Below are 26800 nucleotides of genomic sequence, written 5' to 3' on the forward strand. Positions count from 1 at the left end.
GATTGCAAACTGATGTGAGCACGGGTGTGGGGTAGGGAATGGTGTCTTCACAAGGCATTTCCACTGTCTGCCTGTGGCTGCACTGGAGGGGTGGGTGGGTGGGCAACTGGATTGCATTTCCCCTAGTGCAAAATAAGATGCTTTGAATGCTTGGAAGATGCCATACCAAGCCAACACTACCTTTAGGGAAGAAATCCAAATCCCATGCAAAAACTAGTTTCAACCAGGCATTTCACAAACCTCCCTTTCTTAGTTCAAAAAAACTGGACTGTTTACTGGAAAATAGAAAAGAGACATTTTCCCATGTAGAAGGCCCGAATATGCCACATGCAGTAAAATGCCTGTCCTGCTGGTGGCGATTGCTGGTTTTCTTTGGGGGTGCTTGATACTTGGTGACATTCTCGGAAGCCCTAACAAAAGCTACTGCACCTTGCGTTGGGCACAGGACTGCCACCAAAACTTCTGTATGCGTAACCCAACTTACTCTGTGTCCTCGTATTACTGCAGTGCATATTTCCCTGCCAGTTCATTGGCTGCCACTGGTGGGATAAGGAAATGCATTTCATGATGACATCAGAGCACAGGGGAAGTTGAAAATGACATTTCAGAGGAGGAAGGGGAGAACATGACTCAGGACTGCCATTTTTTGGTGGCAGCTCTGCGTTCTTTGTAACATGCAGTTCTGCCCTCGGAACAGCCTCTTGAATTGGAACTGCACTATACTACAGATGGCCAGACTGAGGTCTGCTGCATTCCATGCAAATAACACATGAAAATGTTGTGTTTTGTACTAGACATCGTTGACGGGAACCTGAAATCCATCATGAGGTTAATCCTCGCCTTAGCTGCTCACTTTAAACCTGGCTCAAGCAAAGCTGCCTACCCGGCCCCATCCAGCACGATGGGAAGGAGCTCAGCAGGGACAGCAAACTCCCCCGCCCATCACAGGCCCCATTCAGCGGCTGCAGTTGCCCAAGACGCAGTGGCCGCCCTGGCTGATGTTCGCCAGGATGTCTCGCGCTCAGGGCGGGATGTTTTCCGACACAGGCACAGGTAACACGTTCCGCTTGTTTCATGCCTCATTTGAATTTGTGGATATTGACTATCCAGGACTGCCACAAATCAGACTCGGTGGATGGATTTTTGATAGCCCTCAGGCTTCTGTGATAGGGTCATATCTGGGGTCAGAAAAGAATTTCCTGTAGGATGGATTGGTTAGTAACCCTCAAGATGTTTTTGGCCAGCCTTTGTAGCATGTAGCTTGGATCGCTTGCTTGAGTCCTCTGGAGGTGTTTTATCTCCAGGCACGTTTCTCACAGAGTCCTTGCCATTTCCTTGTGGCACCCAAGCCGAATAGTGAGAACAAAATATTTATTTATACTTTACATTTATATCCCTCCCAGGAGCCCAGAGTGGTTTGTTTATCCTCACAACAACCCTGTGAGGTAGGTTGGGCTGAGAGAGAAGTGACTGGCCCAAAGTCACCCAGTGAGTTTCATGGCTGAAGGGGGATTTGAACTCGGGTCTCGCCTGCCACTACACCACGCTGAATCAATAAAGGGGCAGTTTGACACTCTAGACTGATGCGGGGAGGTCAGCAAAAGGCTGGAAGAAGTTCTTGTTTAAAATAGGTTGGATTTCTGACCTGCTTCCCTACCCCTTTGCATTTATATCATCTCTTCTCTCTCGGGATCCAAGGCTGCCATTTTGCCTTTTTTTCTTCGAACCCTTTGATTTGTCTGTCGTTGGGGCAGCTCGTGTTTGTAGCCAGCCAGTATATTACTCAAACTACGAGTTTAAAATTGCACTTTAAAATATTTAACTGATGACACTTGAGTTAATTACCCCAAAGTGGTGACTTGCCTTTTTAGTCTGGGCGAGAACAATGCTGACCAAATCCTGTGCGTGAGCTTTTTCTAGATTCATCCCAGAATGAAACTGGGGGCAGCGGGGACGGGATTCCCTGTCACGGTTTGCCCTTCGTCATGGTTCCATCTCTCTCTTCAGGGACAGCAGCCTGGATGAGGAGATCGAGCATCCATACTGGAGTGTCCGTGCCCTTGTGCAGCAATATGAAGGACAGCCAAGTGTGCCTTCAGAATCCCACCCTTCCAGGTAACAGACGCCCTCCTGGCTCACTGCCTTGCCAAATTTGTCCTTGGCGTAGAGGACAAGAGTTTAATTTTTTTTAAAAAACGAGACTGTCTTCTGTGCATGCAAATGAGTTGCGGAATCTTCAGTCCGGCGCAGAATCTGGCTGCTTGAGAATTTCTGTTGTCATCTTTCTAGTCCTCCTGGTTATCGGTATATGTTTGGGGAAAGGTCGTTGCTTGCTCCTGGCCCAGAAATAAAAGGGTTTTTGACACAGGTCTTTCCACACGGTCATGTTGTGTGGCTTCTATGCACTCCCAGTTCCTGGCCTCCTCCCATCACTTTTAGCCCCCCTGGCCCCACAGCTTCCTCAGGCCTGTGCCTCCTTTCCTGATCTTGCCAAAAATGTTTCCAAACCCACACAGAAAAAAGCAGTCCCCTGTGCAAATGGTTTGCTTTTGGAATTGGGAGATTCTGTGATCAGGCTCATGCCGTGATTTCTCCATTTCTCCACTGAGGAAGATCAGCTGTAAGCCTCCCCACCCCCCAAATGTGTTCCCATGATTGCCCCCCAAACCTCCTCCCCAGTGCTGTGTCTCTGGTTCCTGTTGCTCTTTAGATCCCTGCTGAAACCATCACAATTGCACAATCAGATGACGCGTCCTCCGAAACAAGAATGTTGCATGTTAATCCATTTCCTTGCATCTGCCAGTTTGCTTGCTATTTTCTGCTCACTAGTTGTTGTTGGGTTTGTTGTTGTTGTTGTTTGGTTTTGGGCTACATGCCAAATTCTGTTGCATGCATTTTCTTTTTTGATGTGCCATTCACAGGGCACAGAAATGGTCCCCTCTTATTTTCCCTCTCTGTGGGAGGCATGAGAAGGGGAAGGAACCTTTGATGGGTTGCTGGAGAAAGCCTGATACCCTGTAGAGGGACATTTCATGGCCCTCTTGGGTGGAGGAGCAACTGATTTAAGTCCTGGAAACTGCTGCAAAATGGGGGCGGGGGGGGGAAACTCCCTTTCTGGGACTGAAAACAGCTGGGGTTTAGATGCTGCCCTTGCTGCCTCTTTGCCCTCATTTGTCACTTTGCATTTCCTCTAGCTTCTTATCTTGCTTCCCACTGTCCTTGCCCCCCCACTCTGCGGCCCTGGATTTTCATATTCACTCAGGTTCAGCCTTGGTTTAACTTCTGAAAAGCCCCCCCCGCCACGCCCCCCACGCTCTCCCTGCGGTGGAAAAATCAAAGCCAGGGCTCCCCACAGTCCCCATAGCAGGCGCTTTGCCTTTGAAGTACTGAGACTTTGGACTGGAGAGGAAGTGCTCATTCCTGGCTATAAATAGCTCTGCTATCGTGGCTGTGGACTGAGAGGACCTCACGGGCAAACTGAGGCTTGAGCCAGGGCAGTCGTGGAGAGGGAGGCCCCCGGAAAAGTGATCATCTTGCCGCCGGGAGGAAGAGGTGCTTGGCTGTAATTACAGCCCGTTTCTACCTAGGCCTGCCCACAGACGCTACACCGTGAAGGCTAAAGCAGGCGTCATGTGCTCTTGGGCAGCAGAATTCATTCCCCACCACTCTGCTGGGGCTGTAGGGCTGTGGCTGTGTACGCCATTGTGCAGATTTGTGGGCCAGCTGTGCATCAGTGTGTGTCGAACATGGGTGTGAGGGCCGTGCTGGAATCTGTACTTGGAAAGTGATCTCCGTGGAGGTGTTCTGCGCCCCAGTATTCAGAACTAAAGAAGCGGAATTGGTGCCCCAGCTCTTCCCCCTGCTTCCTCCTTTGCTGGGCCAGCCGGAGCGGCTAATTCAGACCTCTGTCTCCCCGAGGTTGTCAGCTGCGAGCCTGAAAGACAGGTCTGCTGCTGCACAGAGCTGCTGCTCCACAGAGCTTCCTCATTGATCCCAAGCAGCATGAAGAACAGAAAGGAAATACGTCTAGAATTCTCCCAGGCTTTCCGCCCACTCTCTTCTTTTTAGTAAGGCGAGCGAGAGAGATGGCGGTGTGGGTGGATAACAGGCATCTCTCTTTTTGCATGTCAGTTGATTTGCATATACGCAAATTGTAAACATCCCCTGAATTTTGTGTGCATTTTAAAGAAAATGTCTCAGAGGTGTGCAGATGAACATGGTATGGCTGGATTTAATCCAATCTGAGTACCTGCCCTACAAATAAGTATCCGAAGCCATTTCAAAGAGTAAGGGGGATTCTCAAATCCTCCGAGGAGCTCAGAGCGGGGTACATGCTTATCTTTATCCTCACAACAACCCTGTGAGGTAGGTTAGGTAGCCATTACCTGTTGCTGCCATCAGTCAGCACCGATATACAACTGCCCTTCCTACAGAACAACCCTCTAGTTTAGCTCTTACCTTAAGGCAGTGCCGCTCCACCCACTAGCTTGCACAGATCAACTTGTGGGGTGGTAAGGAATTGGGCAGAGTGCCCCCAGCCCCGGAAGAGATGCTCAGAAAAGGTGTGGTGAGGATCTTCCGCTGTGCTTGTGCCTTCCCTAGCAACTGCTCCAACCCCTGCAGGAAGGATGTGGGTTTAGGGGGTATGGGGTGAGGAGAGATGGTGCCACCAGAAATGCCCTTTGCAGCTGGCGCCTCTGATTCTGTGCGCTCATTAAAAACTGCATGGCACATTTCACATGAGTTAGGGTGATTGGCCCTTGAAGTCCTGGCCAGATTCCAGGGTGGGCAATTACAATTTGCCTCCTGCAGTTCCCTCTGCTGTTTAATTGACTACACCCCCCACCCACCCACCGCTTCCTGCCCTAAACGTTGCCATATCATTGGTGAACAGCAGGTGGGAGTTCTGGTAGCAGGGGAAATGAGGATTGCTTGTCAATATGGGGAATGTTACAAAGTACTTTGGAATGGTTTTAAAAAATATATCTCGTGGCTCTCTTGGTACCAGGCGTCTGGATGTCTTGGACTATAAAAACACCAAAGATCACTTCATCCCCTACGCCAGGGGTTCCCAACTTGTGGTGCTCCAGATGTTGATGAACTACAAGTTGGGAACCCCTGCCCTATGGCCTCTTGAATTCTTTAGGGCAGGAATTCAGACCCTCGGGGCCCAGCTGTTGCTGGACTACAACTCCCATCACCCCCAGCCACAATGTTCGGTGTCCGTGGATAAGAAAGAACTGGATGATTTTACCATGTCATGGTGCAGCTCTATCTTGAATGTACAGCCATGGGCAAAATTTGTCATGGGGAACCGACGCCCCAACTGCCTTCCTACGGGGTTTCCTGTTGAGACATATAACCCTTTCCAGGTAGAATTGAAGCCGTTGGGACTTTCGAAAGGCTCTTTTGAGTTGTGGTGTATTTGCAGCAGCAGGAGACCCCAAAGATTTGGTGAGGTTTGATCCAGTGCACAGATTTTCCCAGAATTGTCCTAATCCTGCCAGGCTGAGAAGCAGCCTGCTAGGAAACTGATCAAAGATGGTATCAAGATGAGGCTAAAATGCTTTTTAATTAAACCCGGGACTGTGCTGTGATGTTTAATTAGATTTCAGTTATAATGTCTAGAGATTGGGAAATAAACTCCATCCATTAAATGTGGATTTATGTGCTGCCTTTGTAGCTGTGTGCAGACAAAGGGCAGAAACGGCATTGTGAAACTCAGCCGTGAGACCCGAGGGAGGGAGGGAGGAGAGAGAAGGCATCAGAGTTGTGGCCACGTTATTGCCAGGGGGAGCAATGTTCATGTGTGCTGGGGCGGCAGCAAACACGGGGATGCCATGAATGCCTCCAGTGCAGGCTGACCCTCCGCATGGTTCCCTCTCTTCTCCCCTTCCCACACGTTTTATGTGTGGCTCCCAGCAGGGCCCAAATATACGACTTGTTGCCTGAGAAAAGGAGGCAGCAGATTGAGCTTCTCCTGCACAAAGGCGCCTTAAGCTGGTAACCACATCGGGAGCCTTCCCAGACACAGAGGAGGACTGTTTAAACTGAGGCAGCCGCTGCCAGGCTGGGACGGATTTATCCATCTTCTGAAGCACCATCCGAGAGGAAGAGGAGGAGTGTGTGTGTGTGTGTGTGAGAGAGAGAGAGAGAGACAGACAGACAGACAGACAGACAGACAGGGAGATAATGGCTGCAGGGCAGACACAGCCACTCAAGAGGGAGAATTCAAGTTTAGTCAGCATCAAGACCGATTTGAGAGGCTTCTAAAGATGAAGGTGATGTAGGCTAGTTTTTTAAAATCTGGGTCATGTATTCAAGAAAATGTGGATTAAGTTACACCTTCTGCGCTTCTTTAGCCACCTTCTTCTATTCACAGTCAGGTTGTCAAAAGGGTGGATTTCTCTCTCCAGTGCATGTGCAGAGGTGAAGCGGGGTTCCTAATCTGTGCGAGTGGTTGTGACTGCAGGAGTAGGGAGTGAGTTCCCTGAGATCCCGGCCATCTCCAGTTCGAAAGGAATTCTGCTAGGAGGGCGGGCAAAGACCTCTCTGCTGCCGGCCAGAGTAGATAGGACGGCTAGACTGGCCACTGGTCTGACGTGGTAAAAGCCAGCTCGGTGTGTTCCTGTGGCGGTAAGCTGTGAAGCATGGCCAGTGCACCTGCCCTTGACTCTGGACCCTCCCAGTGACTGTGCAGCACCTGATGTCACCCTCCAGCAGGGGCTGGCAGCAAGGCAAGCCTGGTGTGTGTGTCTGGCATCTCAGTCCCCGACTCCTTGGCTGTTTCTGCTCCCAAATGCCACCCTGCCCTAAACGATGCTGCATTTAGTCCTGGTGCCTGTTGCTTTTTTTCAATCCAGTACACCCACCTCGCCCACAGACAGAGCCGTCTGGTGCGTTCTGGTTGCCAGTGAAATATTCAGGGTTCCTCCCCACCCACCCCCGACCCTGCAAAGGAAATAAATCGACTGTAGCAGACGAGCTCCTGCAAGAGCTCCAAGAAACCCACCATTTTAGCACTGTCTGAAGTGTATTTTGTATAAACAGATGATCTTTGCTCCCCCCGCCGTGGCTACGGCCAGAGAGCATGTTCTCGGGATCCCCATCAATACACTTATATGTATTGTGCATTTATGGAGCAAGTGTGTGTTTTGGACATCGCCGCGTCCAGCGACATGCTGCTAAGGACAAGCAGCCGATTCAATTCTTCTTCTGATTCAAAGAGGAATTGCCCAAAGGGTGCTGCTTTCCCCAGGCCACGGAGCACCTCTTCCTCCTTCCATCCCTCCTTCCCTTCCCTTCCCTTCCCTTCCCTCCCTCCCTGCCCGGCAGCCCCTCCCCTCCACGCTAGGCTTCGGCTTCTCCGTGAATCGGTTCTGCCTTGCACAGCCCTAGTGACAGCAGGAGAAGACGGAGCTGCAGAGAGCGGAGGAGCAAGAAGCAAGGCACACATGCGCGCACACACCCCGAGAGGGCCAGGGGATTGCTGCACGCTGTGCGGTGGAGACGGAGGCTCTGAGGCTGGAGGAGGCGCGGTTTCTGTGGCTTGCTTGTGGGGTCTCTCTGGCAGGCGTTGAGTGGCCGAATCCGTCGGCATGGGGTGAGGAACGGGACTTGCGATTCCGACTGAGCTCCCTGTCGCCGGAAAGAATTGGGGCAGACGTCAGACCAAAATGCAACAGTGCGAAGCAAACAGCCCACCAGGCGACCGAGCCAAGTCGGAAACCCAAACCGGGCTGCTGAATTTTCGGTGTCTGCCTCCTCTCAAGTCACCCTCGCGGACTGCAGATTTATCCCTGGCTGGCTCCTGCCAAAGCCCCGGAGTCCTGCTCTGCTCGCTCTCCCTCCTTTCCCCCCGGCTGTGAATTCCTTGGCTCACACGAGGGAGGCTGCCTGGCAGAGCTTTCCCCGTTAGCTTGACAGGAGCTGGCGTCCTTGGCGCAGAAATCCTGAGCACGTGAAATCCTGAGGCATGCCTGTGGCGGGGACCTGTGGAAGACCGAGGCTCCCGGGGAGACTGGCTTTGTGAGGTCAAAGGCCAGAGTGGGATCATGGGAGGGAAGCAGGTCAAATGGTGAGCCACCCACGGTCGGTCACTGTTGTCGTTTCATTTCTTTTTTCTTTTTTGGGGTGGGGGCTGTTGTGAAAATGGGCAGGGGGTGGGTTGGTGACCCAGACGCCTTCAGTCGCCTCCTGTTGGCTGTTCACATGGGCAAGTGTTTTGTAACTAGGAAGGATGCCAAGCATTTCCTGCACCATAAATCTTGCTGGAATTGATCTAATTTCCCAGATCCAATTTCTGTGTCTTCTAATGAGGGGTGATGAAGTGGGATATGTCCTCTTTAAAGCACACATGCTAGGAAATCAAATTTTGAAGCTTCAGGTGCACACACTCTCTCGTGGTAATTGATGTTGACGGCGGGGGGGGGGCCTTCCCCAGCTCTTAACGAGTGGGATGCCTGACGAATAGAGACAGGCTTTGGGCTTCAGGTGGAGCCCCAGATCTGGCGGCTTTTGTGCATTCGGGGATATAATTCACAGGCCCAGGAGCTGTAAATGGAGCTGGCACAATCTCCTCACGTGTGGCGATGCTGCCTGGAAACAGAGCCGCGTCTGTGGCGAGGCTGTTAGTAAAATCCTGCCATCGCTGCAATTTGAGGTGTTGCTGAGCATCCTTCCTGCTGCATTAGCTCTGAGGTGCTGTTTCTGGAGCAGAAGGTTTCATTCCGAACCGAGAAGGAAGATGTAATTTAAGCAGGCCTGGTATGGTAGGACACCCTCCTCTCACAGGGGCCGGGGTCTCCACTGGCTCCCATGTGAAGAGAGCTGGTCTTGCGGTAGCAAGCATGACTTGTCCCCTTAGCTAAGCAGGGTCCATCCTGGTAGCATATGAAAGGGAGACTAGAAGTGTGAGCACTGTAAGATGTTCCCCTCAGGGGATGGAGCCGCTCTGGGAAGAGCAGAAGGGTCCAAGTTCCCTCCTTGGCTTCTCCAAGACAGGGCTGAGAGAGATTCCTGCCTGCAACCTTGGAGAAGCCGCTGCCAGTCTGTGAAGACAATACTGAGCGAGATGGACCTATGGTCTGACTCAGTATATGGCAGCTTCCTATGTTCCTACTTTCCATCAAGATCTCACACCATAGGGTTGGTGTCCAGGGTAACCTCAAAACCTCAATTGACTAGAACGCCCATCACGCTTGCATGCAGAAGGTTCCAGGTCCCCTCCCTGGCAGCATCTCCAAGAGAGGGCTGAGAGAAACTCCTGCCTGCAACCTTGGAGAAGCCGCTGCCAGTCTGTGTGGACAATCCTGAGCTAGATGGACCAAGGGTCTGACTCAGTAGAAGGCAGCTTCCTGTGTTCTTATGTGCACCCCGTCCCCAGCTCTCCTTACTCTTTACTGCCTTATCCTGCAGGTTTGCTGCCTTCTAAATTGCCCTGCCCATATGTGTTCAATGGGAGCCTGCCTGAGATGCAGACATTTAACAGGTGGCCCTAATCTTGGCATGGAGATAAAGTGATAGGAGAGACATTTTGATGTCTGTGGCCAGCCTGCTGGGAAAGGCACAGGGCCAACGCCAGGCAATCCTGTTGACCCGGGCCACCTTTACTGTCCCCCTCAGACTAGAGTGTCATTGCTGTGTGGATGCCACAAGATATGAGATCAGGACACTTTCAAAATACGTTTATTGTAAAGCATCAGACCCTGGACCAGCTAGTCCCAAGCTACGTTTCCAGCCCAAATGCCTGGAAGTTCATGAGCCAAGTACAAAGGCTCTGGCCTTGTCCCCAGTGTCCGGTCTTCTGAGATAGACTGCTGCTATGTATGGAAGTTTCATTTATCTGTTGTGGCTAGTCCCCTGGGAACTTTGAAGGTGCTTCAGGAGCTAAAGAGAAGACTTTATGTAGTATGTCAGTTCACAAGGCATTCATTCAACTTGCCTGACATCTGCCAGCAGCACTCAGACTGCTTTGTCCAGACAGCTGCTTGGTGGGCTAACAAGATCAGAATCAGTACGGGTGGCACAGGACAGTCCACCCAAGCGGTTCCAATGACGGATGCACAATTGTGTACCCCTTGCGCTACTATGTTCCTTCCTGCACTGGCTTAGTACTGGAGAGCACAATCAGCAGTGTGGGAACCGGTGCCCAAGTCCTGGGGTGCAGCCCGCCTGTAGCACAATAAGTGAGTCGAATTAGTCAGGAGCCTGGAAAATAAGGTGTGTGTGTGTGTGTGTGTGTGTGTGTGTGTGTGTGTGTAGGGGATCCTTGATTGTGTGTCAAAATGGGTCGTCATCAACACCATTCCTAGACTCAAAATACTTCCAAGAAGCTTCGATGTTACTGGTTGGAGGTGTGTCTCCTAGCCCAGGGTCCCCAGATGTGGTTGGACTACAACTCCCATCACCCCCAGCCATGCCATCCCAGGGGCCCAAGCTAAAAGTGCTGGGGAGATCAGGAAAGTGAGCCAGGGGAGTATTCCCTGGTTTTTTGTTTTTAATGTGATACCTACTCTGCTTCCTTTGTGTTCTCTTTTCCCTTCTCTTCTGGTTGGCACCATCTTTTGTTTCTGTCTCTGGGAAAATGATACATTAACTCCTGCTCATACTTGCAAGGATAAGTTCTTTGGGGACGCATTAAATGGGTCAGTGCTCTTCAGATGCCTTTCGCCGTTGTCTGGGTGATGGATATGGGAAGAATTTCTGAAAGGAGGGGGGAGTTTGAGAGGTTGGACCAGAATAAGCATCTGGAGGGGCTGGCTCTTAACAACAACAACAGCAGAAACTAGCCGAGTTCAAGAATGTAAAGCCAGGTCATGAGTTGGTGTCTTCATCCCCATGAGAGTTCACACACAGTTTGCTAAAAATAATCTCTCTGACTTCTGGCTTTAGTGGCAAATGGCCTTTAGGAACCAAATAAATGGGCCTTTGCTAGCAATTTGCAGCTCCCTGCAGTGGGTGGGAGTGGGCTGGCTTGCAAGATGTGTTTGAAAGGGAAACTCCTACTGCGCAGTGTAGAAGAAGCTCCTTGACTCCGGAAGTGTGAGCCAATCTTTCAGAACTGGTCTCTTTGCAATAATATATGCCAAGGGGGAAATGTAGAAGGAATTCCTCCAGTAGCGCTTTCTTTAGCTGCCGGATTGTTTTAAGGTTTTGATTCCCGTTTTAATTTGTTTTACGTTGATGTAAGCCACCCAGAGACGAATGTTTGGGGCGATGTAACAAATATAATAAAATAAATAAATATTTGGGTAAAGGAACTTGGCTGCAGAAGTGACTCCGCCAACTGGACCGGGTGAGGCCGCTCCCTAGGATAGCAAAATGCGAGATGGACCGATGGCTTGCGGAGCATAACGTTCTCCTGTGCTCTTGCCCAGTTCCCGTTGATTTTAGTGGAGCTTCTTGGTGGGCTGTGCCCCATTACTAATGAGTGGAGCGGGTCGCTGTTGTGTGTTTCCCACCAGTTCTGGCCAGCAAGCCCGGGGTCTACTCCTGGGTTGATCTCCTGACACAGGGGCAGCGTTTGACCTTCTTGCATGCTAACGCATTGCCTCGCATCCTGAGCCGGAGTGATTCCTTCACTGCCAGTTTGCGCTGAAAACGCTGTTCTTTTCTCCCCTCCCAGCCTCACATCGCCCAGCCCCGTAAACAGCGCCAAGAGTGAGTCCAGCGCTACCCCTTCAGAGAAGAAGGCAGGATTTGACACTGTCCATGAAGAAGAAGCGGAGACTAGAACAGGTAGGGGAACAAATGGCCGACCAGGGAAGAGACCTGAGAGGGCCCCAGCTGTCCTTTAAGTGGGTACAGCCTTTGGTTCTTTGTAACTATGTTTTTGTTCTGGCTCTCGGTGCCTGGAGATGTAGCCCTGTCTTGCTCCATGCGGCGGTGGGGGGGACCACAGGAGGGGGGTGGTACACCCCCGGCATTAATCAAGAGTCCTGCAATAATAGCAAAGGGAGGGCTGTTAAACAGAAGTCTTCTTGCGACCTTCGGGGTCCCCAGTGTGTTTTCCCACACCCCTGCTATACTTCACACACATGACAGACCTTTGTAACCCACGTGAGTGTTATCGCCTTGCCCTGATCTGTAGCACAGGCCCTTCCCCCTGCCTGCCCCTCACAACATACAAGGATGAGACTGTGGCTTATCAGAGGGGTTCTCAACCTCGGGTCTCCAAAGGCTGCTGTACTACCACTCCCATCATCCCATGCAACGTTGGTCATGTTGTCGGGGATGATGGGAGTTGTAGTCCAGCAACACCTGGCAGCCCAAGCCCTGGCCTATGTCTGAGATTTCCGCTGCCAGGACCAGGAGAGCAAGAGGTGCTTGCAGAAAGATTGGGCTGCTTCCCAAACGACATTGATTTTAAAGTGTAAACCTAGGGTGTTTTAAACTCCGTGGGCCATAATTGTCTGCAGCTCTCTGTTTAATGGGCACTCTGTCTTGCCAGCCCAGGTTTATCTCTCAATAATGTTTGTAGTAACCTTTATTCTTGGCCAAACCAAATCAGCCGGTTTTATACGCATGCAACTTAAAAAAAAAATAGTTTTCTCATGTTTGTAATTGAAATTACCTGCACTGGCTAGAACATGCAGTTGATTTAAAAAAATACTTTTTTCTCGTGCCCTCTGCACAAAAAAACAAGAGTTGCAAAGAATGCAGGTTTCAAAACATCCACGGAGGAACCCCAAAGCCTGAATTAACCCGAGTCTAAATTGTGTCTGTTGCTTCCCCTCTGATTCCGAGACCCAGAACAAGAGGGGCAGTGAGGACTCTGTGTTGGTGTGGAGTGAAGCTCTGCCCGGGTTTAAATCCCAAGACCCCCATGCCTGGGATGCCGTGTCTCCGGGAGACTCCCTTTGCCGAAGCTGTGAAAAGGAACCCGGTCCCCGAAAGCCCCTCTTTGTTGTTCACAGGGCAGGGAAGGATGCTTTGTCCTTAAATCAAGCTGTGGGGGAGAGGGTGGGGAACCCTCAAAACAAAAGCCTGAAATCCCCTGTCTGAGTGAGTCTGAATTCATAATGCTCATGAGCTGGAACGGAGCCTGGGAAAACGGGGCTGGAAAGTTTTTGTGCTTCCCTTCGGCGCTTTGGAGTGGCTCTTGATAGGGCAGTGCTTAGTTTGTGAAAACAGTAAATAACGAAGCATAAGCCATTGTCTGTAGCCCTTGGAGGACTTGGCTCAATGTCCACAGCATTTTGCAGCTTTGCCTCCCTGCAAGGGAAGCATTTTCCGGGTGGGGGTGGGTGAGGCTGCCATACAGGAGACCGTCCGACTGGCCCCTGGCCATGTTGCCATTGAAGCCAGGGACTCCAAAGCTGTGTCTGCTGGCAACCTCCCCTCCTCCCCGGGCCACTCCCAGGGCTTGCCAGGGCCCCTTTTGGAAGGGAGTTGCCCTCCGCCAGGGGACAGACAAGGCAGCACTTGGGACCTTGCCTGGGGCTGCGCAGGGCCTTGGGCCGCCCGCAAGCAGACGCCTTGTTTCTCTTGCAGAAGAGACGGGCTCTCCCTGCGCCCCGGAGTGGCCGGCCAGGTGCCCCGCGGCCAGCTTGGAAACCTCCTGGGAGGAGCAGCTCCTGGAGCAGCAAGATCACTTGGAGAAGGAGATGGAGGAAGCCAAGAAGATGATCTCAGGCCTCCAGGTATGGGCTCTTCCCCTCCGCCTGCAGCACTCCCGCTTGACGGCCATGCCTAAGGAAGCCGGGCAGCTGAGCTGCAAGTGCGGCACAGCCGGAGGGAGGTTCGGTTCTCGGCTCTGTGGAGCTAGTTTTCCAGAAGCGACGTACAGCCCAGTCCGAAGGCAGGCAGTTCAGGAAAGGGTGGGTCAGTCCGGAGGGAGCCGGGTAGCTCTGCTCCTCTTTGGACTGTGACTGTCGTCACGTGTTGAACCCATGCTTCTGGCTGAGGCAGTGCATGGGGCAGCCTGTTCTCATCAAGGACTTTACAAAATAAATAAATTACCAAGTGGTAGAGGAGGCTTGGCTGGTGATGGAGAATGTACAGGATGTCAGCTGTGGCATAATGCCCTCCTCCCCACAAGGGGGTAACTCCACATCAGATGGACCCCCATTGCCTCCCCCCCCTCCGTTCCATGAAAGAGGTGAGGCAGGTCTGTGCAGGTAAACGGGTGTTTTGTTTGTTTTTAACTAACTGGCACATGTTTGTCTGGGGTTCCCATCACCCACCAGGGGCCCTGCTTTCCTGGAGGGATGCATTCTGTCCCAGCCCCTCTCCTGCTGGGGCCTTCCCTCTTTAGAGGGGGGCTGCCTTTGTTCCTCCTCAGAAGTGGAGGCCAGCCTGCTGCGTCCCTGACAGAGCTTCCTGCAGTCTCGTGTGGCAGCAAATTCCTGGCCTCCTCCAGTTTCTCCTCCTCCTGGCCTCGGGTGCACCAGCTGGGCCAGCTCTCCTGCAGGTATCCTGGCGGCTTCCACAGCAGGTGCATCCATGGGCAACAGCCAGTTGGTGTCTGTGGTAGTCTCCGAATTCTATTCCATGCAACATTTGCAAATAAAAATAGGATGCACTGCCTGGGAGGAGAATTGTGCTTCTCTAGCTATGCAGTGTCAAGTAAGATCCCACCACGGAAGCGTGATCTTTGGTAAAGATATCTTGACTGTGTGTAGCAACTGGGTACTGAGTACATGTTGTTCTACTGAAGAAAAGGACATGCAGAAAAATGCATGGAGCAAAGGAGGCAATACTGTCACCCGGTCAACACGTGGTCAAAATGCTAGAAGGGATCAGGGCCCTCTCTCTCGGGGTGGCTCTCTTGATCCTGATCCTCAGTGGCTTCATGACCCACCCTCCCCTGTCTCTGTGTCCTCACGGCAAGGCCCCCGAACGCTCTCCAGTGCCGGGGCGTTCTGTCCTGGGAACTGCACTGCTTTCGAGTGGTAAATATTGATGTACGAGTAAACAAAGGCAGCATTGTGGTGGGCGGGCAGGGAGGAGGAGGAGGCGAGGGTGCATTTGCAGCCGCCAGCGAGTGGGAGATGCAACAGGCTGAGCAAAAGAGGCCGGCAGAACTGCTGGGTGCCCCTGGTGGAAACGGGTTGCCCTCTGAGAGCTTCCTCGCCCTGCTCTCTCCTTTGATGCGGGCTGTGAGCCAGCTGGTATTCGGAGTGGCAGTTGACTGGCACCGCTGCCCCTTTTCTCCCAGGAGAAGTGGGGAGGCAGCTGGTCCTACTGACCCGAAAATTGGATTTGAGTAGTCAATTTTCCCCTTTAAAGGCTTCAGCTCACGAGGGATTGATGGAAGTTCCAGGGCTGAGTGCTCTCCCTTGGGAAGCAGGTATTCTAGTTCCTCCTCACCGGGTGTCCTACTGGGCAAACTTTGGAAGCTCTTGGCACAAAAATGTGCGTGGCCTTGGCATTCTGCAGAGTGCAGTCGAACAGCTGCTCAACCGGGAGTCTTGCTGGGTCTCCACTGGATTATCGCTGCCAATGGGAAAGCTCCCGGGTGAATTTCAAGCCATCCCATTGGGACTGAATTCCAAGCCCAGGCAGCCTGCAAGATGAAGACCTCTTCTTCTCCTCACCTTGCAGCCTCTAAACTCCGGCCAGCTTCTGAGAGTCCTGTCTCCTGCGGTGGCCTCTATTCCCCTGTCTGCAGAAATAGACAGTCACTGATCGTGTGTGTGTGGCGGGAGAGGTTTGCCTTGTGTGGCATGATGTGTATACATCATATAATGGCATACTTGGCTACAGACTGCTGTTGCCCAAAGCACCCTGATATTGGTTGAACTGCTGAGATGTCACAGAGTGGTTGCAAACATGCTTACTGTGCAGGGAGAAGCTTTCAGCCGTTGGATTTGGCCAAGTGGGTAAGGCTAGGAAGAATCCCGTGGAGGGGCACCTCAGGTATACTTTAGGGAGACTGTCTATAAATCCTGCTTTCTGTGGGTTTTCCTCCACTGAGTAAGAGAGAGCATGCTTAGAGAAGAGACCATTCCAGAAATCCTATTCGCTCCCAGCAATTTAACTATCCCTTGTTTGACTCTGAATGTTTGTTTTTTCTTGGTGGATGAGCAACTCCTGGGGCTGTTGATCCGGACTGAGACCACAGCAGAAGCCGAGGGTTCAATCCCTCCTTCCCCCCCTGCTGCATTTCCAGTCTGGATCAGGGCCCTCTGCAGCTGGTGCTTACCAAGAAAAACAACACTACACAAGGCCCAGAGATGTGTTTAGAAGCATGCCTAGCTTGGCCCTCCACTTGCTGTTTATGCTGTTCTCTCCTGGACGCTTTCCCAACGGGGCCCGTAAAGGGCCTCTGTGAAGCCGCCGCCGCCTCCGCCTCCTCGTCCCTTTCCCTTGAATATGCTGTTCAGCGTCATGTGATGCGGGAATCCAGTCTGCAGCGGGACACCTGTTGTGGAAGCAGCCATTGGCAGGCGGCCCACTCTGAGCCTCTGCGGCCGAGCGTTGCCTTTCTCCCTGCTGCCCCCGGCTGGGCATTCCTCGTTGCCTTTGTTCTTTCTGCCAGGCCTTGCTGCTGAACGGGTCTCTACCTGAAGACGAGCAAGAAAGGCTGTTTGTCCTTTGCGAACAGGAGGCCTGCCCCGAAGAGCAGCTGGTGAGTAGGCGCCCCCCCCCCGCCCACTCCGAGACGGCCTTTGTGCATTCTCGTGTCGCAGCAGCGCTGGTCAATAACGGCACCGTTTTGCATGCAGATCATCATCCGCAGCCGGCTGGACCAGAGCATGGAGGAGAATCAGGAGCTCAAGGTAAGAGGTGGCCAGTTAGGGTGATTCTTGGGACGGTATCAGAGCTCAGCTGCTATGGGGCAGCACCCGGAGGGAAGCCATGCTGCCATACGTGGGGACAGTGCATTTAAGCTGCAAGGATGGCCGTGTGGGTTGCCTTTGATGAGGATAGCCATTACAAGCTGTTCTAACCTGGAAGCAGACGTTGTCAGATTTGTGCTAGGAGAATTTGGGGAGGAGAGATGGTCTTGCAGTAGTGAGGATGGATTGTCCCCTTTGTTAAGCAGGGCCTGCTCTGGTTTGCATTTGGATGGGAGACTTCATGTGAGTGCTGAGTGCTGTAAGAATTTCCCCTTTAGAGGATGGGGCCATAGCCCAGTGGTAGAGCATCTGTATGCAGAAGGTCCCAGCTTCACTCCCTGGCAGCATCTCCTGTTACGGTTGGGAGAGAGTCCTGCCTGAAACGTTCAAGAGCTGCTGCCAGTCAGTGAAGACAATGCTGAGCTGGATAGACCAAGGGTCTGACTCAGTAGAAGGCAGCTTCCTATGCACCTAACTAATAGAGAGAGGGTGCAGAGGCACCGCTACCAACCCTGGTGGCCACCGACTTGGCCTTGGAAGTTGGAAGCATCTGGAGGCGGGCCTCTGGCGCTTGCAGTATCCAGGTGAGTTGGCCATCCTTGGGATTCCTTGATCCCTGACCATCCAGGGCTCTAAAGGTTGAGGTCAGCACTTCAAACGGAGCCTGGAAGCCAAATGGAAGCCCCCCGAGGCTGTTTCAGGACTGATGTTCCTTCTCTTTGCTACCCCTGAGAATAGACCAGCTCGGAACATGCTGTTCAGTGAGTTTTGAAGCCTGATTGTCCTGGGGAGCTGTGCTGGATGCAGAGAACCCTCCAGGGCAAGCGTTAAGATTTCCAGCCACGTCTGAACCTCGAGACGCTTTCACCGAGGAGATGAAAGCAGCTCAGAGACAGGGGGGAAAGCCCCGGGTCGGCCTTGTCTGTCTCAATAGGGGCTGTGCAGGAGTTGGCTGGGAGCCCAGGGCTATTGCGGGCAGCTGCCGCCTTCTCCACACTGGGCCAAAAGGGAGGTTTTGAGGGACTGGCGGTTTCCCCGTTTGCCATTTAATGTCGAGTGCCTGAGGGAGCAGCGGGGCCCAGGGGAGAAGGGGCTTGAACACGGGCTTTGATTTCTCCTTGGGTCCTTCTCCAGAATTTCCTTTGATTTTCAGACGCGGGGGCGGGGTGTGTTTCCTTTTAATCACGGGGCTGGGGAAGCAAAGAACTACAAAGGGATGGGGAAGGTGACTTTGCTTTTGAGATGGTGACATGGAGATGCCATGGTAACCTCCCTCTTGTTGGACTCGCAGAAGGAGCTGCAGAAGCACAAGCAGGAAGCCCGGAACCTCCAGGGAGTCAAGGTGAGAGCAGAGAGAGTTTCTTTCACCTTGTTGTGAATGTGGCACACCGGGGCATAGCTGCCATTGAACAAGGAGGGACAGGCGGGGTGTGTGTGTGTGTGTGTGCCTACCTGGGCGGCAGCTTGCTCTTGCTCTCCACTTCTCCCCTTTCTGAAGAGGAAGGTGGGGGCTGCAATCGCCACCTTTTGCCCCAGGGCCCTCTCCAACCTTGCTAACTCCTGCTGATATGCTATGTTGTCATTTGGTGAGTTTGGGAGTGGGGTGGGGTGGGGGGTGGGAGGGAGGAGAGCTCAGAACTGGCCCACCCAGCCTCTTGCTGTTTCAGAGAACTCCTTTTTGCCTTTGCATGGCACAAAAGGCTGAACTACGCTTTATGCTGGAGCTCCAAACCCCCAGCAGAATAGTCATCTTGCCCATGCAGCCAGTGGGGGCAGAGGGGTAGGGGGGTTGGAAGGGCACTGCGGTTCCGCCTTCTTCCCTGCACCGTGGCCCCAATCACAGTTCCTCTCTGCCCTGAAGCGGCCGTGAGCTGCAAAAGAGAGGACTTCTGGGCACAAAAACCTCTGTCGTCAAGAGTGGCTCCAGGGGGAATCCGCTCAGAGAAAGGGGCTGGCGTCTCTGCCTCCCCTGCCACAGCCCTGACCCAAACCGGGAGGTCCCTGGCAGGTGCTTTGACAAGAAGAACATTGTGGGAGAGTGCCAAACCTGGAGCTTCATTGGAACACCTAGTTGGGCTCTAAGAAGCCAAATTGGTAGCGGGAAAAGCCCACTGGCAGACCGGCCTTTTGGAAGTCTTCGTCCAAGTCCAAATGCAACACGTTAAAGCTAGCCTGGAGGTGTTCCTTGCCAACATTTGGAGTCTCCTTAACACCTGCTTAATATCATGAGCACGTCATTGGTGGCAGTGAGGATTCTCTAGTTCTGTTCTTTGCATTGGAAATGGAGGGTGTTAGTGGACTCCTGGGTCTCTGCCTGGGGTCTGTCACTCACACAGGGCCAGTTCTAACATGGGAACTCTCCTGCGTGGCATGTGCACATTTGTGGCATCAGGGTGTGAAGTTTCCTCCACCTCTCTCATCAGCAGTGGCTTGTCCTACTGTGCTGTGTGTGTGTGTGCGCGCACACACAAGCCACTGCTGCATCTCATGTGTATGGGTGGGGGGAAAGACACCCAGGAAGATAAGCGTCTCACGATACAAATGTTATCTTGTAATTTGTGAATGAGATAAATGTGCATGCCTCATTGTAGTGCATTCGGGGTCATGAGGAGCAGAAATAAGGTCACGAGCCCCCTTCCCCTCGAGAAGGCCAAGTGCTTTGTGCAGCTAGTGGCGTGCGTGTTCCTGCAACCCCCCCCCCCCGGATGTTCCTGCCATTTCCCAGTTGGCGCTTTGTCCGTGGGCAAATTAAAACGTGAAGAATAGCCGGGCCGGGGGGGGGGGGGGACAGACATGAAGGCCATTTCTGTAGCCATTTGCATTTGTGCTGAATGTGCAAATTCTGATTCATGCCTCTTCGATTTGTCAGTACCCCTGTTGATAAGAGCCTGGGCTTCTGCAAGCGGTTCATAATGTTGGAAGCAGCCTTTGCTCTGGGATTTCGTTTCTAAAGGACCAGCTGAACAGGGCTGGGTGGGGGGTGGGTGGCCGTAGGGCCCTGGGGTGTCTGAAGCTGGCTTCTAGAGACTGTGTTCTCTTCCCCCCCCTTTGCTGGCAAAAACAAACAAAAAACGTGAAGGTGCTTCCATCAGTTTCCCACACCCTAGTTGCCTGGATTACTCGAATGCTGTCTTTGTGGGTCTGCTGTTAAAAACAGTTGGGAAACTTCAGTGGGCTCGAACCAAATTATTTCCTGGGCCCAAAGATCAGCCGACCTCTAATTCCGGCTTCGGTCTTCTTTGATCTTCATTGGTTGCCTGTTTGTTTCTGGATGTGGTTTGAAGTGCTGACTTTGGCCTTTATTGCCCTGGCCAGTTGGTTGTCCTGCAGATGCTCAGAGCCGGCCCCTGTGCCTGTCTTGCCTTCCGTACCTCCCTTCCGTCTCCATCGCGTGGAGACCGCGGGTTCTTGAAGGTGGCACTTTTCTTTCCCCAGGACGCCTTGCAGCAGCGGCTGGCCCAGCAGGACGCTCTGATGCTTCAGATCAAGCAAGAGCTGCTGAGAGCGAACATGGACAAGGAGGAACTGCACAGCCAGAACGTGAGTGTGTCGCCTGCCAGGCTGCTCACGGGGCGAAGCCGGATGTGTGAAGAGGGCCCGGGAGTGAGGAGGCGATGTGGGGAGAGAGGAAAGGCCCCTGCCGCAAGCAGAGGGCCTTCCCCACAGCAGCGCCCCGGTGGTGGACTTCTCTTCTTCAGAAGATCCCACTCGGCTCAGTGGAGCTCACATGTTATTTGTCCACTTTTTTTCCTCCTCTAGTGGCAGACTCACTGACTTGGAGTTGCTCTGTTTACCCTTTTGGTTCTGGACTGTTTTTATCCCCTGTGTGCTTTGTTTTGGTTTCTCACTGTTTGATGGTTGTTTTTACTATTTTGTCTGTAAGCCAGTTGGGAGCACCTCATGAATGGCTTGGAAAAGCAGGGTAGCCGCAGTTTTGAAAGGGAGCAAGTGGCCTCTTCAGGAACTCTCCCACGGCCCTTCCCCTTCCCGAGGGGTGCACGTCTGCCCTCTTCTGCAGCCTGCAAGCCCCCGCCTCAGCCGAGAAGGGAAGGGTGCGAGCCTAGAAGCACAGGCTGCAAAAGGAGTGGCATGGACCGGCTGGCCCTTTTGCTCCAGCCGTCTGGTGCTGAGGCGCCCTTCTCCCTGTAGGTGGTTGACCCACATCCATCCAGACCCTGGGCTGCTGGCAGGAGAGCGTGTCAGGAGGCTGCTCTAGGGCCGCGTCTGTATCAAGGCCACCTGGAGAAGGCAGCAGTGGCCAGGGAAGGGGCCGGGGCCCTTTTGGTGACCTCTGTGGGGCGAGGGCCCAAGAGAGGCTCTTGCTGGCTGCTGCACTTGCTCCGCACTGTCGGCTCACGATGCCGCTGCTCCTTCTGCAGGCTGATCTACAGAGGAAGGTTGAAGAGAGGAACCGGCTCCTGGCGGAATACAAAGTAAGGGGCCCGTCCTCCCTTTCCAGGGCTGGGAAGCCACGCGGCCCCTCAAGGAAGCGGTGCCACGCCAGCCGGCTAGTCTGGGCTGACCTCTTGCCCACCCCCTGATGTGTTGCAGAAGGAGCTGGGCCAGAAGGATCGGCACCTGCACCAGCACCAGGCCAAGATGGAGGAGATGCTGCGGCAGCTCTCGGAGGCCAGCTACCAGCAGGTATGGCTGCCCCCTGCCCTCCTCCCGGCCCTGCTGGTGGTGGTGGTGGTGCTGCTGCTGGGGGCCCACCTGCCTCTTCCCGTTGCAGGCAGACTTGGAGCGAGAGCTGGAGCACAAAGGAGCCCTGCTGGCCCAGTGCATGAAGAAGGACGCCGAGGAGGTACGCTGCTGCCGCCACCGCCACCGTGGGCAGCGCCTGTTGGGTCTTGGCGGGGTGCAAAGGGTTGCGCAGCCAGCAGGGCAGCTGTGGCCAGGTGCTGGGGCTGGCGGGAGGAGCTCTTGGGGCCTGCGGCAGAGCCCACCGGGAGGTAACTGCCCAGGGCAGGAGGAGGCTGGCAGGCGGGGACTCCGGCTGGAGAGAAGGCAGCCCTCGCGGGTTGTGCTTTGACCGGTGTGTTTCTTGGAATGGACCCTCTTCTTTGGGGGCTGCCTGTCTTTGCCTTTGTGAAGCCACAAATCCTCTTAATTTGTAGAAGAGTGGGGCTTTCTCAGCTGGACGAATGGAGCCCCCAGCTCTTTAACGAGGGGGGAGGGAAAGCCCTCCGGCCCAGCTGACCCCTCGCAGGTGGATGATCCCTTCCCTCCCTCACCAGCTCCCAAGCGAGGGTAGGGTGTGTCTCTGACCTGCTGGCCGCTTGTGTGAGGTGCCCTTCTGCCTGCCCTCCCCCTGGGCAGCTGGTGGTTTAGGCGGCTGGCTCCCAGGCACAGACATGTCCTGCCCCCTGGAGAATGGCTGGGAGGGAAGACCAGGCCTCCGCTCTAAGGGGCTCTCTTTTTGCCTTCGCAAAGCAGCAGATGATCGTCTACAGCCACCACGGCTCTCAGAGCAACGGCTTCCTCCAGCCGTCAGGGAAAGGAGCGACGCCTGCAGCACACAAAGGAGTAAGGGCACCCTTGTTCCCGGCGGGAGACCCTCTCTTGGGACTCTGCTGCGCTTTGGGAGCCACCTGCCCGGTCGGAGAGGGGGCGAGGCGCTCCAAGAGAAGGCGGTGGCTCTCTGACCCCCTGCTCTCTCCGGACAGACCAACGACCTGCAGCTGGTCCGGGAGGCTCTGCGCAGTTTGAGGAACAGCTTCAGCGGCCACGATCCCCAGCACCACACCATTGACAGCCTGGAGCAGGGCATCTCCAGCCTGATGGAGAGGCTGCACCGTATGGAGATGCAGAAGAGGCAGGAGAGAAGGGTGAGAGGCCTGCCCAGGACGGAGGGGCCCGGGGAGCCAGCCGGAGGTTTGGCCTTCGCGAGCGCATTGTCGGCTTCACGAACGGCCTGGAGGACTGGAGCCCTTGCTCTGTCGAGAGCTGTGGCCGTGCGGCGGCTGCTCTGGGCTTGCAGCAAGGAGGGAGCGGAATGGCCAGGGCTGACCGGTGTGTGCGGCGCGTAGGTTGGCGGCCTGCGGTATATAAATTGTAGTAGCAGCATTTGGGCCATGTTACACCAGACGGGCATCATTATTTCCAAGTGGAAATGGGGGGTGGGCAGCTCCTGCTTGGGGCTCCCCTGATCGTCCCCACTTGCCACAGATCCTTTGACAGACGTCTTGCCCCCTTCCCTCCGCGACTCCCTCCTCCAGAGTCAGTCGCAATCTGGAGGCAGCTGTGGAGCTGCTAAAAAGCCCCTGTTGCTGGAGGGCTTTTTAATCCCTGGCGTCTCCTGGCGTCCTTGGTGGGGGTCATCCTGAGCAGGCTCCTTGCCGGCGAAGTGATGCCGACACCCAGCCCCAACGGGCGCTCCCTTGAAGCCGGCCCTCTAATCAGTGTCACCCATCTGTTGTTTTTCTTCCCCGTGACCTTTCAGGCGGAGGAGGGCTGAAGTGCCTCTCGCCTGCGCGCGACTGTCATGCAGCAGGCAAAGCTGACTCGCTGCTCAAACACGGGGCTCTTTCGAGCATCATCTCCGTGATGTTCGCCCGGCGCAGAGAGACAAAGGGCTCCAAGCCCCCACAGGCAGACTAGAAGTCCCCCAAGTCCAGCCTCCTGTTTCCCACAGTGGCCAGCCAGATGCCTCTGGGAAGCCCACAAGCCGGGCCTGAAAGCAACAGGTCTCTTTTGCTGTTGCCCCCCGCCCCCAGCAGCTGGTATTCAGAGATAGACTGCCTCTGAGCATGGAGGTTCTACATAGCCGCCGTGACTAATGATAGGCCTCTTTTCCTCTGTGATTTGTCTAATCCCCTTTTAAGCCAGTGACTATCCCCACCTCCCAACGTGGTAGCAAATTCCATACATTAATTGCTCACTGGATGAAGAGGATTTTTCTCTTGTCTCTCCTGAATGACGTGCAGATCCATTTCATGGGGTGACCTGGATTCTGGTATGGCGAGGAAGGGAGAAAAACATCTCGCTCTCTCCACTTTCTCCACCCCAAGAGGCATCATTTTAGGAACTTCTGTCTGTCTTAAGGAAAAGCTGTTCCATTGGCCCCAGCAGGGAAGAAGGATGTGTGTGTGTGTGTGGGGGGGGGGGCTTGTCCAGTCTGCATTGGAACTGCTATGGGGGCGAAGTGTGGATGCCCCCAGCCCTGCATTTCCAGCCAGGTTCAGAAGGAAAGCTGCAGGGCACATGCCAGGCGGTGTGCAGTTGGACCTTCAAAAGCCAGGCATGCTGCAGCCTCTCCTTGCAGGCATGGCGTCCTCCTCCTCCTCGGTTTTAGCTGCAGCCTGAGGCTCAGGCCCAGAACCTGTTTGGAGGGCCAGGGATCAGCTCCGGAATCATTGTAGTCATAAAGAAATGTATGCCCTTGAGCATGTGCAGAGTGCCTTTCCCTCACGCTTCTGCTTTCCCCGCTCAGGTCCGAGGGAAGTCTCCTTCCAGCCACGCCACCAACGACTACCGGGACTCCTGGCCCTCCAATTCCAGTGAGTGCTTTTTAAGGGCCTGCCTCTGCCTCTTGCTCCCGTCTGAAGTGTCCCGGGGCAGAGGAGCCCAGCCGGCCTCTCTTCTGCCAGCCCCTCCTCCTTCCCCTTCCCCTGCTGCCTTTGCCCTTTCACAGACCAGGCCTGGGCATGATTGTGTGGTGTTGGCTCAGGGAGAACCGCTGAAGCCTCTGGACACAACTGCAGCATGAATAATTGACCCGCTGCAATTAATACTGGCTCCATCTCCGAGGGCGAAAGTGGTGGTTTGGCTACAAGTCAGCGCTGTCATCTAGTGGCCACCAGTGGCAGTGCAGCCTCTGGGACTGTACTGCATTTTTCTTCTGTCCTTCCGTTAAGGCTGGGGTTCTCAAACTTGGGTCCCCAGACCTTGTTAGGAAGTCAGGGCCCCAGACACTGTGCCTTTCCTTCCCCGCTAACCTCACAACATCCCTATAACGGCACATTAAGCGGAGAGTCCGTGACTGGCCCAAGGTCATCCTGAGAGCAGGGAGGATTTTGTATTTCTTCTGTGGCTGGCGAGAAGCCTGTCCCTTGGGAAAGTGCATCTTCAGAGAGGGGCAGGCATAGACTGTGCCTGAACTGGAGGGGGCCATGCCCCCACCTTGCCTGTGCCAAAGACCTAGCTGGGCACGATGCCAGCCCTACTCGTGCCTCTGAGACCACAGCTGATGCCCGAAGCCTCGGGTTATATTCGTGCATTGAGCCCCACAACCAGTTCTTTGGCATCCTGTTTGTGGGACAGTAGCATACAGGCGGCATGAGGCTTAACCGTAGTGTGGCTATTTCGAAAAGGAGACAGACATCCCTCCAGTGTCACTCCTGAAGCCCACAGGCACCCACTGCTTCATCCCACGCTGTTCGCCTCTGTGTCCACTTTGGAGGTGGCATCGGTTTCAGTGCCCGGGGCCATGGAGCAAGAGTTCGAGCCTGCCCATAAGGGGGAAAAACATCCCTGACTTCTCACAGGCTGGATTTTGTCTGCAGGCAGGATGGCTGTGTTGCAAGGGAGGCGTGGTGGGGGCTGGATTCTGTGTGTAATCCAATGGCGTCAATTCCTGGAATCCTGCTGGCGATAAGCGAAGGCCTCTGTGGGTGGTGCATGTTCTGGTTTTGTACGTCTCCATCCAGCCTTTGCAGGATGGTGGATCCCCACGTTCCCCCTTCCTAGCCCCTCGGATCTCTTCTGGCGTTGTTTTCTTCTGGTCCAGCTGAGTCGGTCTTCCTCCCTTTGTTTGCAGAACTGCCTCATTCTCACAGCAGCCCCGTGATGAGCAGCAGTGCCTGCACCAAAGTGCTCTACTTCACGGATCGCTCCCTCACTCCTTTCATGGTCAACATACCAAAGAGGTGAGAGGCCCACAAACAGCCTTGCGCTCTGTCTCTGTCGCGGGAGGCTTGGTGAGAATCAGCACCTCTGTGGGTGTCTCTCTCTCCCGTCAGGCAGTGTGACAGTTGCGCCCATGAGGCCAAATCCAGTTCCGTGCCGTTAGCTAACCGTGAGGCCAACTTGTCTCTTTTCTGCTCTTGTGCCTCTCTTTGCAGGTTAGGCGAGGTCACTCTGAAGGACTTTAAAGCAGCTATTGATCGCGAGGGGACGCATCGGTACCACTTCAAGGCCCTGGACCCAGAATTTGGCACAGTGAAAGAGGAGGTAACCCTAACCCCTGCTAACTGAGCCAAGAGGCACCTTTCTAAAGTGGTGATTCTCTTGAGCAGGGGGAGAGCAACTGGCCCTATCCATCCCCAGCACAACATCCCTCCAGTGGCTGTTGCTGGTGTCTGTCATCTGTTTCTTTTAAAGATTGTGAACCCTTTGGGGACAGGCAACCCTTTTATTTTATTTTTAATTTATTCTATGTAAACCGCTTTGAGAACTTTTGTTGAAAAGCGGTATATAAATATTGGTTGTATTCCTATTTGGCTGCAGCTTATTTTTGCATATGCACTCACGGTATGAGGAGCACCATATGTTTGTAGAGGCCTGCTCTGTGGTAAGGGACGGTGCCAAGGATCCTTTGCCATCTCCCTGTGCTCATGGTTGGCCCGGCTTTTGTGGAGTGGAAGCCCCGTGGCAGCAGAAGAGTCGCGGTGGCCTGAGGGGTGCGTGTGTCGGGGAAAGAAACATGATTGCGACAGAATGGTAATAAAGCAGCCCGTCTGTCCATCAGCCTGCTTTCTGGAGGCCTGAGGGAAATCTCCAAACCCATCAGCTGTGGAGTGTATCCAATCAGCAACCTGCCCAAACTCTGCAGTCCTCTGCTGTTTGATTTGGCTCAGGGAGGAGGGTTTTTTGTTGGGTTTTTTGGCTGCAACTCAGCTCTTGCACCAGTGAAGCGATTCTGTCATGGGCAAGGCCAGGGCCTGCTCACATGTCTTGCTGGCATCGAGGAGCATTCAAGGCCCCAAACGCAGAGTAATGCAAAACCCGTGAGCTGAGAAATCCTTGCTTTTGGTTCAGACAAGGGCAGTTTTCTGACTCTTTCGGTTGCACAGAGA

The 26800-nt window shown here is 53.9% G+C and overlaps 1 protein-coding gene across 5 annotated transcripts in view; it reads left to right on the forward strand.

The window, feature by feature from the left end:
* Positions 1-26800, forward strand: part of DIXDC1 (DIX domain containing 1) — a 61044-nt gene that overhangs the window by 29551 nt on the left and 4693 nt on the right. For 3 of the 5 annotated variants that reach the window (XM_053269240.1, XM_053269241.1, XM_053269244.1), the window contains 16 exons: positions 795-1053; positions 2008-2115; positions 11627-11739; positions 13495-13643; positions 16484-16573; positions 16671-16724; positions 18076-18126; positions 20220-20324; positions 21164-21217; positions 21336-21428; positions 21517-21588; positions 22218-22310; positions 22451-22612; positions 24217-24283; positions 25543-25651; positions 25847-25955. In XM_053269240.1, coding sequence (XP_053125215.1) covers positions 795-1053; positions 2008-2115; positions 11627-11739; positions 13495-13643; positions 16484-16573; positions 16671-16724; positions 18076-18126; positions 20220-20324; positions 21164-21217; positions 21336-21428; positions 21517-21588; positions 22218-22310; positions 22451-22612; positions 24217-24283; positions 25543-25651; positions 25847-25955 — 1688 coding nt within the window. Of the gene's footprint in view, positions 1-794; positions 1054-2007; positions 2116-7376; positions 8078-11626; positions 11740-13494; positions 13644-16483; positions 16574-16670; positions 16725-18075; positions 18127-20219; positions 20325-21163; positions 21218-21335; positions 21429-21516; positions 21589-22217; positions 22311-22450; positions 22613-24216; positions 24284-25542; positions 25652-25846; positions 25956-26800 lie in introns of those variants that run through there. The other 2 variants (XM_053269242.1, XM_053269245.1) reach the window with 2 other exon arrangements.

The sequence above is a fragment of the Hemicordylus capensis genome, chromosome 8 (assembly GCF_027244095.1).
Source record: "Hemicordylus capensis ecotype Gifberg chromosome 8, rHemCap1.1.pri, whole genome shotgun sequence".
In the NCBI taxonomy this organism is placed as follows: Eukaryota; Metazoa; Chordata; class Lepidosauria; order Squamata; family Cordylidae; genus Hemicordylus; species Hemicordylus capensis.